Here is a 12,098-nt window from a genome sequence, read left to right as displayed (position 1 = left end):
TTTATGTTTATATATTTTTTTTTTCTTTTAGTGCGTTTTATCTCGCGGCAGCGGTTTTCTCCACTTGTATCAATCTGATATCATTATAAGTAAAATGTCCAATCAGCAGAAAGTAAAAGCGCAAAAACCGTAAACGCAGTGAAAAATATACAAAGATCAGATTCAATGCTTCTGTTTACAACAGTAACATAAAATGGTATTAAGTGCACAGATGGATCTGTGTGTGTGTGTCTGCAAATCTGTGTAGGATCTCGTGGCCGCCATGTTGGCCGGCTCCCAGCTTTTCTGTGTGTTCTCTGTAGGATCTCATGGCCGCCATGTTGGCCAGTGTGAGGGACAAGGGAGACTCCGTTTTGAATTTATTAATTCAGGCCCAATAGATTATCCAGAGATCTCCCTTCACCCCTGAATTGTGTCCTCCACCCTTGGGATAAGTACACAAATTCCCAAAAGAGCGGGACTTTGCCATATGGCCAGAGAATTGGAGGCCAAGTGTTAATTAAGGCGAGGAGGAGCAGAGCTGGGAACCCCTGCTGTCTTCTGTGCAAGGCTGTCAGTGTCAATCAGTATTGTGAGGCAGTGAAGGATGTTAAATGTGAGGGTCGCTATGTGTCCCCCAGGATGTCAAAGAAGCATATTGAGGCTGTGGGAGTGTATTGAAGTCACAGGCATAGCTTTGATTGCAATGCAGAATAGACGTAAGTGTCGATATTGGGCAAGCTATTTGTCCAAGGCAGGTTTAAGAAAACCTGCCACGGGCTTTTATTTTTTTAATGGACTACAGAATGGCAGTGGGGCAGTCCGTTTCCTCCCCGGCCCTGGGTTTTCCATGTGACCAACGGCCACAGGTTCTGTTGAAAATCCCTGCAGCAGTGGGTTGATTGTGTAAATTTTGGCCTTGCAAGCTGGCACAGCAGAAGGCTTTGCAGAGCTTAATCTGTGTGAGGCAACACAGGGCCAAGTGGAGCTAACAGGCCTGGCACTCTCAACGTACACGTGGTGCAGTCGCCCACGGCAACCGGTCACGGACTGTCTTTGTTTTCCCGTCTCCAATCCGGAGGATACAGCGTGCTGTGCACTGTGAGAGTTTGGACATTAAACACATTTTGCTTTGAGCTTTGCTGGGTCACTGCCTCATCACTGCACCGCGTGGATACTGCTGCACAACAGTATCAATGGAAGTTTTAGACACTTGAGCACCGACACGTAGAGATGAATTATGGGAGTACCGTGCATCTCGGGGTTAAGTCCAAAATGCCACCAGAATCCTGGTAGCCCTCCGCATGCACCCCTGTATCTCCTCTTTCTATAGCTGTCCCAGCTGTATGTATTTGTAGTATCTAGCACGCCTTTCGGCAATTAGAATATCAATTAATTTTGGGCTGCTGTTTTACTTCAAATCCTGATTTCCCATGTCCGTGAGTCCAGCTAGTACTTATATGCTACCTGGGGTTGGTTTCTGACCCGATATGAGCTTGTTAACGGACTGAGCTTATATCTAACGAGGAACTGGTGGCAGCATACCGTTCTGGTGTTATATATTCCTGGTCTGGGACTGGTGATATATACACCACCCTCACTGCAGAGTGCCTCGATAACCAGTGCGTAACAGGGCAGCCTCTCTGGCAACTTATCCTATGTGCAGTTCCCTGACTGACCTGAGGGTAAGGGGGCGCCAGAGAGCTGTGATTAAGCTCCGTCACAGGTTGGTGACGGCGGGGGGGGGGGGGGGGGGATTTTCATATTCCCTGGCTCTTGATTTCCTCACAGCCGGCACGCAGCTTTTCTGTGTTCTCTCTAGGATCTTGTGGCCGGCACCCAGCTTTTGTGTGTTCTCTGCAGGATCTCGTGGCCACCCTGCGCTACGGTCATTGCTCTTCTTTTACCTTTCTTTTCTGCTTTCTCCACTTACTTTAATAACCTTACAGATTAATATCCCGGCTACAGCGGAGACCCGAGGCTGGAGGAGGTTTCATGTTTGGGGAGTGCTGCTCCGGCTCCTGCATTATACATTGTGATAGGACCATAGTGTGTAACAGGAAACACGATTACAGCTCCGGACTGAATAATTCACTGCCTGAAACGCGATCGTCCATGCAGTATGGAAACTGAGCGCATTCTTCCAGTAGTGATTGCAGTGGACGCGGTTTGGCAGAGGATAATCTGTCCAGACATCTGACAACTTCTCCTCGTAGGTTTCATCCAGGAGCGACATGGGGACATGGATCATGGTGTAAGCAGGGAATGTAAACTGCAGAAACTCCTGGCACTTCTGTGCGTGCTGCACACGCTGCTGACAGTGGGTGAGTACGACCACCATAACTGGAGGGGTAGACGGCATATGGTGGGTGGCTACATACTGCATCCTCCACACACTGCACCCTGCATGGACCCTCCGCATCCTGCATGAACCCTCTGCACATTGCACGGACCCTCCGCACATATTTGACTTATTGCCCCCAACATTAACATGTGGTCCAAGCCTGCAGGAGGCAAGTACGGGGGGCAGCACAGCTACGGATGTGGCATCTGAGGGGACCCTGCTACAGCAGGTGACATATATCATAGATGGGCACTTCTGGGACATCAGAGGGAGCGCTGAGGCCTCGTTCAGACATCAGGGGGCATTTTGTACTTAAGAAAAAGGCAAATTTCATCCACTTTAGGTCCATATTTCAGCATCGTATTTATTTTTCTCATGCAAAAAATTAATACTAATCCAAGCTTTTGTTACAAGCGGTCGTCCCGTTTCAAGCGGCCATCTATCATCCCATGATAAGTGATCCTCAATCACCCCGTTACAAACGGCTGTCGTCCCGTTACATGCAGCCATCAATCATCCCATTACAAGTGATCCTCAATCATCCCGTTACAAGCGGCCCTCATCCCATTACAAGCAGCTGTCGTTTCGATACAAGCGAACACCAATCTTCCCGTTACAAGTGGCCATCAATCATCCCCTTACAAGCGGCCCTCATCCCGTTACAAGCAGTTGTCGTTCCGATACAAGCAATCATCCCATTACAAGCGTTCATCGTTTCGTTAATAAGCAGCCACCATTCATCCCTTTACAAGCGGCCATCAGTCATCCCGTTACAAGTAGCTGTTGTCCCATTACAAGTAGCCGTTGTCCCGTTACAAGCGGCCATCAATCATCCCGTTACAAGTGTCCGTTGTCCCTTCTCAGTCCGTTTTTTTTGTCCCATTTTGCACCAAATCTGCATTAATACCAACATCTTCATCTCTGATTCGGTGCAGATTTTGCCGTATTCGTTGCTGAACATGAAATCCGCAATGTAAACCTGCACCTCAGAGCTGAAATCACCACCATAATGTCTCGTCCTCATTGAAGCTTTTCTGCATCCCCAGGTGAGGCGCTAAGTCGCGAGAACAAGGTGCTATCAGTGGACGGGGTGCTGGGCCGTTCTGTGGAGCTTAAGTGTGGAGACATTGACTCCTCCTTCGTCCTCATCTGGACGTTTATTATCATCGGAACGGATGAAATCGTCCTCATCGCTCGCAAGGGTAATGTGTACGAGGAAGCGTCAGCTCTGGGAGTCGTCACGCTGACCGGCAGCTCGCTCCTCATAGAGAACCTGAAGCCGGCGGCCGCGGGCCGGTACACTTGTATAGCGTTCAGGGAGGAGTCGTACATCTCTGCACCAACGGTCTCCATTAACCTGACTGTTCTAGGTAAAGCATTTATCCACTGTGCTCTCACATCTGCACTTTGTTACAGTGTATCGGACTTGCTGGTTCAGTGTAACAAACCATCAGCTGTGCACATACAGGTAGCTCTCCATGTCTCCTCTCATTGGGATTTTTCTGTTTTAGTGCCGGTTACAAAGCCCAATCTACACATCGACGAGCAGACGCCGGTGGAAGGGTCCGCAGTGGTGTTGTCCTGTGCTGTTGAGGCTGGAACCAGACCCCTCAGCTTCATCTGGCAGAGACACACGATCCTGGACGGGACGTTCACTGTACAAGACGGCAACAGCAGCGGCCTCATCCTGCAGCCGGCGACACGATCCCACACCGGCTGGTACACCTGCACCGCCAGGAACATGGTCAATGAGGAGACCAGCGGGAGACTCTACCTGGACGTTATATGTGAGTTTTCCAACTCCACCACTGCAGAATAGTGAGTGCAGCTCTGGGGTATAATACAGGATGTAACTCAGAATCAGTAATGTAATGTATGTACACAGTGACTGCACCAGCAGAATAGTGAGTGCAGCTCTGGGGTATAATACAGGATGTAACTCAGGATCAGTAATGTAATGTATGTACACAGTGACTGCACCAGCAGAATAGTGACTGCAGCTCCGAAGTATAATACAGGATGTAACTCAGGATCAGTAATGTATGTACACAGTGACTGCACCAGCAGAATAGTGAGTGCAGCTCTGGGGTATAATACAGGATGTAACTCAGGATCAGTAATGTAATGTATGTACACAGTGACTGCACCAGCAAAATAGTGAGTGCAGCTCTGGGGTATAATACAGGATGTAACTCAGGATCAGTAATGTAATGTATGTACACAGTGACTGCACCAGCAGAATAGTGAGTGCCGCTCTGGAGCATAATGCAAGATGTAACTCAGGATCAGTAATGTAATGTATGTACACAGTGACTGCTCCAGCAAAATAGTGAGTGCAGCTCTGGAGTATAATACAGGATGTAACTCAGGATCAGTAATGTAATGTATGTACACAGTGACTGCACCAGCAAAATAGTGAGTGCAGCTCTGGGGTATAATACAGGATGTAACTCAGGATCAGTAATGTAATGTATGTACACAGTGACTGCACCGGCAGAATAGTGAGTGCCGCTCTGGAGCATAATGCAAGATGTAACTCAGGATCAGTAATGTAATGTATGTACACAGTGACTGCACCAGCAGAATAGTGAGTGCAGCTCTGGGGTATAATACAGGAGGTAACTCAGGATCAGTAATGTAATGTATGTACACAGTGACTGCACCAGCAGAATAGTGAGTGCAGCTCTGGGGTATAAAACAGGATGTAACTCAGGATCAGTAATGTAATGTATGTACACAGTGACTGCACCAGCAGAATAGTGAGTGCAGCTCTGGGGTATAAAACAGGATGTAACTCAGGATCAGTAATGTAATGTATGTACACAGTGACTGCACCAGCAGAATAGTGAGTGCAGCTCTGGGGTATAATACAGGAGGTAACTCAGGATCAGTAATGTAATGTATGTACACAGTGACTGCACCAGCGGAATAGTGAGAGCAGCTCTGGAGCATAATACAGGATCAGTATGTAATGTCTGTAGTGACTCCTCTGTTTTTGTAACCTGGAGAAAATGCTGTGAATTTACCTTTTTTTTTTTTTTTAGTACATATCTTGCAATATGGTAACGGCGCGTCCACTGTTTCTTCTAGACGGCCCAGATGAACCTGAAATCACCATTAAGCCATACGCCATCAGTGAGACTGGTTTTGCTGCCAACGAGCTGGAGGAGGTGACACTGAACTGTTCAGCATCTTCCAACCCTCCATGCCACTACATCTGGTTTTATAACAACTCTCAGATGTCCACCGGGCAGATGTACGTCATTCCCAAGATCTCCCGCACACAGACCGGCTTGTACACCTGCTTGGCACAGAACGCCCAGCTCAACACCCGGACCCAGAGCACCATCATCCTCACCGTCTACTGTAAGTGCGTCGCCTCTTCACCTGTGCAGATGTTTTCCCAGTTCTGTTATTTTATATTACAACACAATCTGCAACTTCCTAATCCTCTTGTGATACAATTCCTCATCCAGATCTCTGCTTGCTGTCAGAGAATAGGAACATTTTTATTTACAACATCTACAAACCTCACACTTGTCACAGCTGAGCGTTTGCTACTAGTGTCTCCAGCCTCGGCAATCCAGAGCTGACTACATCCTCTGCACACTGCTATGGTTTGCTGCAATGTGTCAGTGCAGCTCTGGCCAGGGCACTCGCTTCTCAGCTAGGACAGGACAACATCTGTTTGCTTTGCACCCTGTGACCATAAGCCAAAGAGGTTTCATTCACTAAATACAAGCAGAGATCCTATAGATTGTGAAGGATTAAAATATAAAAACCTTGTAGAACTTGTGAAGTTCCCAGAATCTGCTGTCCGCAGCGTCTATGAAGTGCCGCCATCTGGTGCACAGGCCAGTAACCCAGCCGGGTATCTTGCTATTTATTTGTCCATCTCTTGTTCGATGTGATCACTTGTAACCATCTTGTGTTTCTGTTCTGGATGTTACTTTTCTTGCACATGTGCAGATGCGGCACCACGTCCAACCTTCTGTATGCTGGAGGTAATCGTCTTATATTGGGTTCATGACTTACCATGGGGGAGACTGCACTGCAGCTGAATCCCCCAAGTTCAAAAGCGGGGGCTCCCTGTATTTTTTTCAGAATTTGCACTTGTGATACGTGCTCATATTATATACAGAACTTTACAAAAGTTTTATGCAGGTGAGGGGAAAAAAAGTGCAGTAATAGAAGGGTTAATGGTTTATTTTTATGAATGAATAAAATGCAAAGTGCATAAAGAAAAGAGAAATGTGAATTTCATCAGTATCTAGTGTGCCCCCCCCCCCGACCCATCTCCTCCATCATCAGTATCTAGTGACCGCCCATCGCCTCCGTTATCAGTATCCGGTGACCGCCCATCGCCACCATCATCAGAATCTGGTGACCGCCCGTCGCCTCCATCATCAGGATCTGGTGACCTCCCATCGCCTCCATCATCAGGGTCTGGTGACCGCCCCTCGCCTCCATCATCAGGGTCTGGTGACCGCCCCTCGCCTCCATCATCAGGAACTGTTGACTGCCCGTCGCCTCCATCATCAGTATCTGGTGAACGCCCATCGCCTTCATCATCAGGATCTGCTGACCACCCATCGCCTCCATCATCAGGATCTGGTGACTGCCCGTCACCTCCATCATCAGTATCCAGTGACTGCCCGTCGCCTCCATCATTAGTATCTGGTGACCGCCTTTCGCCTCCATCAGTATCCGGTGACCGCCCATCACCTCCATCATCAGTTTCCAGTGACCACCCATCGCCTTCATCATCAGTATCTGGTGACCGCCCATCACCTTCATCATCAGTATCTGGTGACCGCCCGTCTCCTCCATCATCAGTATCTGGTGACCGCCCGTCGCCTTCATTACTACTTCTCGTCACTTGTACACTGCTTATGAAGGATCTCTGCAGGAGGTTGTTCCAAACATCTTGGAGAACTGAGCCCAGACCTTCTGTGTATGAGGCCTGTTGGGACATTCTGACATACTCACCATCCTGGTCGCTCTTCTCTGGACTTGCTCCACTTTTTCAATGCCTTTTTTATAATTTGGTGCCCAGAACTGGACACAGTATTCCAGATGAGGCCTGACCAACGAGGAGTAGAGGGGAAGAATTATTTCACGTGATCTAGACTCTGTTTCTCTTAATACATCCTAGAATTGTGTTTGCCTTTTTGCTGCTGCATCACACTGTTGACTCATGTGCAGTCTGTGATCTATTAGTATACACAAATCTTTTTCACACGTGCTGTTGTTTAGTTCTATTCCTCCCATTCTACAGATGTAATTATAGTTTTGCTTGCTCAGATGTAGAATCTTGCATTTCTCCCTGTAAAATACCATTCTATTAGTTACTGCCCATTGTTCCAGTTTATCTAGATCCTTCAGAATCCTTTCTCTGTCTTCTCTAGTGTTAGCTATCCCTCCTAGCTTTGCATTATCTGTCAACTTGATTAGTTTACCTTCAGTTTCCTTGTGTAGATCATTTATAAAAATGTTGAACAACACTGGGGCCAGGACAGAGCCTTGTGGTCCCCACTGGTAACACTGGGGCCAGGACAGAACCTTGTGGTCCCCACTTGTAACACTGGGGCCAGGACAGAGCCTTGTGGTCCCCACTTGTAACACTGGGGCCATGACAGAGCCTTGTGGTCCCCACTTGTAACACTGGGGCCATGACAGAGCCTTGTGGTCCCCACTTGTAACACTGGGGCCATGACAGAGCCTTGTGGTCCCCACTTGTAACACTGGGGCCAGGACAGAGCCTTGTGGTCCCCACTTGTAACACTGGGGCCAGGACAGAACCTTTTGGTCCCCACTTGTAACACTGGGGCCAGGACAGAGCCTTGTGGTCCCCACTTGTAATACTGGGGCCAGGACAGAGCCTTGTGGTCCCCATTTGTAACACTGGGGCCAGGACAGAGCCTTGTGGTCCCCACTTGTAACACTGGGGCCAGGACAGAACCTTGTGGTCCCCACTTGTAACACTGGGGCCAGGACAGAGCCTTGTGGTCCCCACTTGTAACACTAAGGCCAGGACAGAACCTTGTGGTCCCCACTGGAAATCCTTTTCCAACTGAATGTGCAACCATTTATGACCACTCTTTGAGTACGATCACTGAGCCAGTTATGAATCCATCTAAATGCAGCTTTGTCAGTCCCATACTAGGTCATTTTTTCAATAAGTATGAGAAAGTTAGGCTCCAACCACACAGTCAATAATCGGCAGGGCTTTGGACTCAGCACATGTCTGCTGTCGGCTTTTGAATGCAGGCGATTCCGCATGTGGTCACTGAACTGTGCGGAATCAACGCGTCCAGTACATTGTTCGGGTGACATTTATCTTGCTGAGATAAATTGATATTCTGCAGTCTGGAAAGACGCACCGTATGTACGTCTCTGCAGGGAAACTGCAGGCACCGGCTCACGCATAGTGGAGATGGGATTTCTTGAAATCCGCCCACTATGCTGTAACATCTGGGCGCTGCGGGTGTATGCAGCATCCAACCTGCAGCGTTTACTGACCGTGAGAATGTACCTAAAAAGACAGAAGGATCCGCACAAGCCTCACACACAGGAGATCAGGGGTTAGGTCTCCAAGATGTCTGGCACAATCTCCTGCCGAGATCCTTCATAACCTGTGTACAAGTGACGAAGAAGGGATGGAGACGATGGGCTGTCACCAGACACTGAGGATGGAGGCGACGGGCGATCACCAGATACTGATGAAGGAGGTGACGGGCGGTCACCAGATACTGATGATGGAGGTGACGGGCGGTCACCAGATACTGATGATGGAGGTGACGGGCGGTCACCACATACTGATGATGGAGGTGACGGGCGGTCACCACATACTGATGATGGAGGTGACGGGCGGTCACCACATACTGATGATGGAGGTGACGGGCGGTCACCACATACTGATGATGGAGGTGACGGGGGGTCACCACATACTGATGATGGAGGTGATGGGGGGTCACCACATACTGATGATGGAGGTGACGGGCGGTCACCACATACTGATGATGGAGGTGACGGGCGGTCACCACATACTGATGATGGAGGTGACGGGCGGTCACCACATACTGATGATGGAGGTGACGGGGGGTCACCACATACTGATGATGGAGGTGATGGGGGGTCACCACATACTGATGATGGAGGTGACGGGCGGTCACCACATACTGATGATGGAAGTGACGGGCGGTCACCAGATACTGATAGGATTTACTGTTCTCTTTTGTTCATTCACTTTGGATTTTGAGAATAGATATACATAAACCATTATCTCTTCTACTTCTGACAGTTTGTCGATTTTCAGCAATTTTCTCTCCAGCCTCTCCACTTTTGCACAGTACTTTGTACATATCATATTCGTTCTCACTGATTTGTCTACGCAGGGGCCTGAAGGTGGCAGCAGACGCAGCTGATATGGTGGGGATTGTGCCCGTTCATGTGTTTTTTTTGGTGCATTCTCACTGTTTTTCGTGCAGATTTACCAGAGGGGTCTCCCACCTGCACAGCGCAGCCTCACGGTAACTACAAGGATGTGGCGCTGTGGTGCTCCTGGCCGGGGGGTCTTCCCCTGGCGCAGGTCCACTGGGTACAACCAAATGAAGTCAACAAAGTCATTGTGTCAAACTCAAACACAACTCTGGTAAAAAATGGCGCAGAGCTGCGGAACGGGAGTGCCTTCACCTGCACCATCTCCCACCCGTCTCTCAAGAAAGACATCAACTGCAGCACCACAGTGGGTAAGTAACAACCCCGCCACTCCACTGTGGGTGATGGAGAGTAAGGGAACATCCAGGTTGACCACAGCCCCGCCGTCCAATATGCTGTAGGATGCCCCCTGTATATAGAGGTGTTATCAGTCATTGTACAGGAGGAGGAGGTGAGCTGTGACATCACCTATAGTGAATGGTGGTTCCTGTGTTATCTACTCTATATAGAGGTGTTATCAGTCATTGCACAGGAGGAGGAGGTGAGCTGTGACATCACCTATTGTGTATGGTGGATCCTGTGTTATCTACTGTATATAGAGGTGTTATCAGTCATTGTACAGGAGGAGGAGGTGAGCTGTGACATCACCTATAGTGAATGGTGGTTCCTGTGTTATCTACTCTATATAGAGGTGTTATCAGTCATTGCACAGGAGGAGGAGGTGAGCTGTGACATCACCTATTGTGTATGGTGGATCCTGTGTTATCTACTGTATATAGAGGTGTTATCAGTCATTGTACAGGAGGAGGAGGTGAGCTGTGACATCACCTATTGTGAATGGTGGGTCCTGTGTTATCTACTGTATATAGAGGTGTTATCAGTCATTGTACAGGAGGAGAAGGTGAGCTGTGACATCACCTATTGTGAATGGTGGATCCTGTGTTATCTACTGTATATAGAGGTGTTATCAGTCATTGTACAGGAGGAGGTGAGCTGTGACATTCCCTGTATATAGAGGTGTTAAGTGTTGTGGAAGGTACATGAGGTATGGAGGTATAATATAATATAACCCCAGTGTCCAGGGTAAAACATTATTTCTATTTTTATACAGATTGTGATGTGTTAAACGTTTAGAAAACACTTTAATTAAGTATCTGTCTTTTTAAATTTGTATTTCATAAAATCAGTAAGGAGGTGATGCGTAGAGACTGTGCACGGTTTATTCATTCGCTGCATTTCGCTCCTTTGTGTCAGTGATGCCTCCTGGTGGCCCCAATTGCTCTGCAGTAGCCACGAAGATGAATGAGTTCATCATGTTGACGTGTGAGTGGAGTGGCGGGCTGCCCCGGATCACCCTGCAATGGAATAACCATGAGATCGGAGACATCAAGGAGTCCTCCAACATCTACGTGTTCAAGCCCGACCGGACGTACAATGGCAGATTATTCACCTGCACCGCTCTGCACCCCATGATGGCGGAGCCCGCACACTGCCTCATCCAACTCGGTAAGGCACAAAACAGAACTTAGATGAAAAAGATGCAAATGCCCCTAAGTTTATAAATGTTTCAAAGCTTTTAATTTGAACAATATTTGGCTCAGTTTGCAGAACCTCAGGGTGAAGGCGGTGACCCCTGAGCCTCCATAGTCCTCACTATATGACCCCCCAAGCACGTGCCGGCCTCTGACGTTTGCCTTGTCCACCCTTTTTGTTTTCTCGGTTATATTTGCACCCTTGTTACATAGACCATATGTAAGTCTGCAGAATGTTTTCTGAACCTTCCCGCTCCTCCGCTTTTCACAGTGGCTCCAGTTTTGGACTCTCCGAATCTTGACACCTCCATATTAGAAGGAAATAATGCCCAGCTGAGCTGTCACCTAACGTTGGCCACCCCCAGCTCCGAAATCACCTGGTACGACAACTCCAACAAGGAGATAATCACTGATTCTCAGAAGTACGGCATATACCGGGAGAACGGGCTGTCAGCGCTGACAGTGCGGGAGACTGAGTGGGACACGGATAGTGGATTGTACCGATGCCTGGCCTCCAACGCTGTCGGGAACACGTCTCTGTTACTGCGGCTGCGTGTGAACAGTGAGTACAAGCTGCCTTGGTTGTAATTATAAATGGGGTCCCCCTGTTCTCCTGCTTCCCCAACCACCGGGAAGAAGGAAGCCAGCCACCGGGAAGAAGGAAGCCAGCCACCGGGGAGAAGGAAGCCAGCCACCGGCGAGAAGGAATCCAACCACCAGGAAGAAGGAAGCCAACCTCCGAGGAGAAGAACCTCAACCATCGAGAAGAAGGAACACAACCACCGGGGAGACTAATCCCTGGT

The 12,098-nt window shown here is 48.6% G+C and overlaps 1 protein-coding gene across 5 annotated transcripts in view; it reads left to right on the top strand.

Moving 5' to 3' along the window:
* VSIG10L2 (V-set and immunoglobulin domain containing 10 like 2) overlaps positions 1-12,098 on the top strand; it is a 221,818-nt gene that overhangs the window by 202,123 nt on the left and 7,597 nt on the right. For 3 of the 5 annotated variants that reach the window (XM_077249532.1, XM_077249534.1, XM_077249536.1), the window contains 7 exons: positions 2,196-2,303; positions 3,370-3,693; positions 3,835-4,110; positions 5,414-5,689; positions 9,814-10,074; positions 11,018-11,269; positions 11,567-11,857. In XM_077249532.1, coding sequence (XP_077105647.1) covers positions 2,196-2,303; positions 3,370-3,693; positions 3,835-4,110; positions 5,414-5,689; positions 9,814-10,074; positions 11,018-11,269; positions 11,567-11,857 — 1,788 coding nt within the window. The remainder of the gene's footprint in view (positions 1-2,195; positions 2,304-3,369; positions 3,694-3,834; positions 4,111-5,413; positions 5,690-9,813; positions 10,075-11,017; positions 11,270-11,566; positions 11,858-12,098) is intronic. The other 2 variants (XM_077249535.1, XM_077249537.1) reach the window with 2 other exon arrangements.

This window comes from Ranitomeya variabilis, chromosome 4 (genome assembly GCF_051348905.1).
Source record: "Ranitomeya variabilis isolate aRanVar5 chromosome 4, aRanVar5.hap1, whole genome shotgun sequence".
NCBI lineage: Eukaryota > Metazoa > Chordata > Amphibia > Anura > Dendrobatidae > Ranitomeya > Ranitomeya variabilis.
The sequence above is the reverse complement of the archived record's forward strand: the minus strand, read 5'-3'. Positions and strand labels throughout refer to the sequence as shown.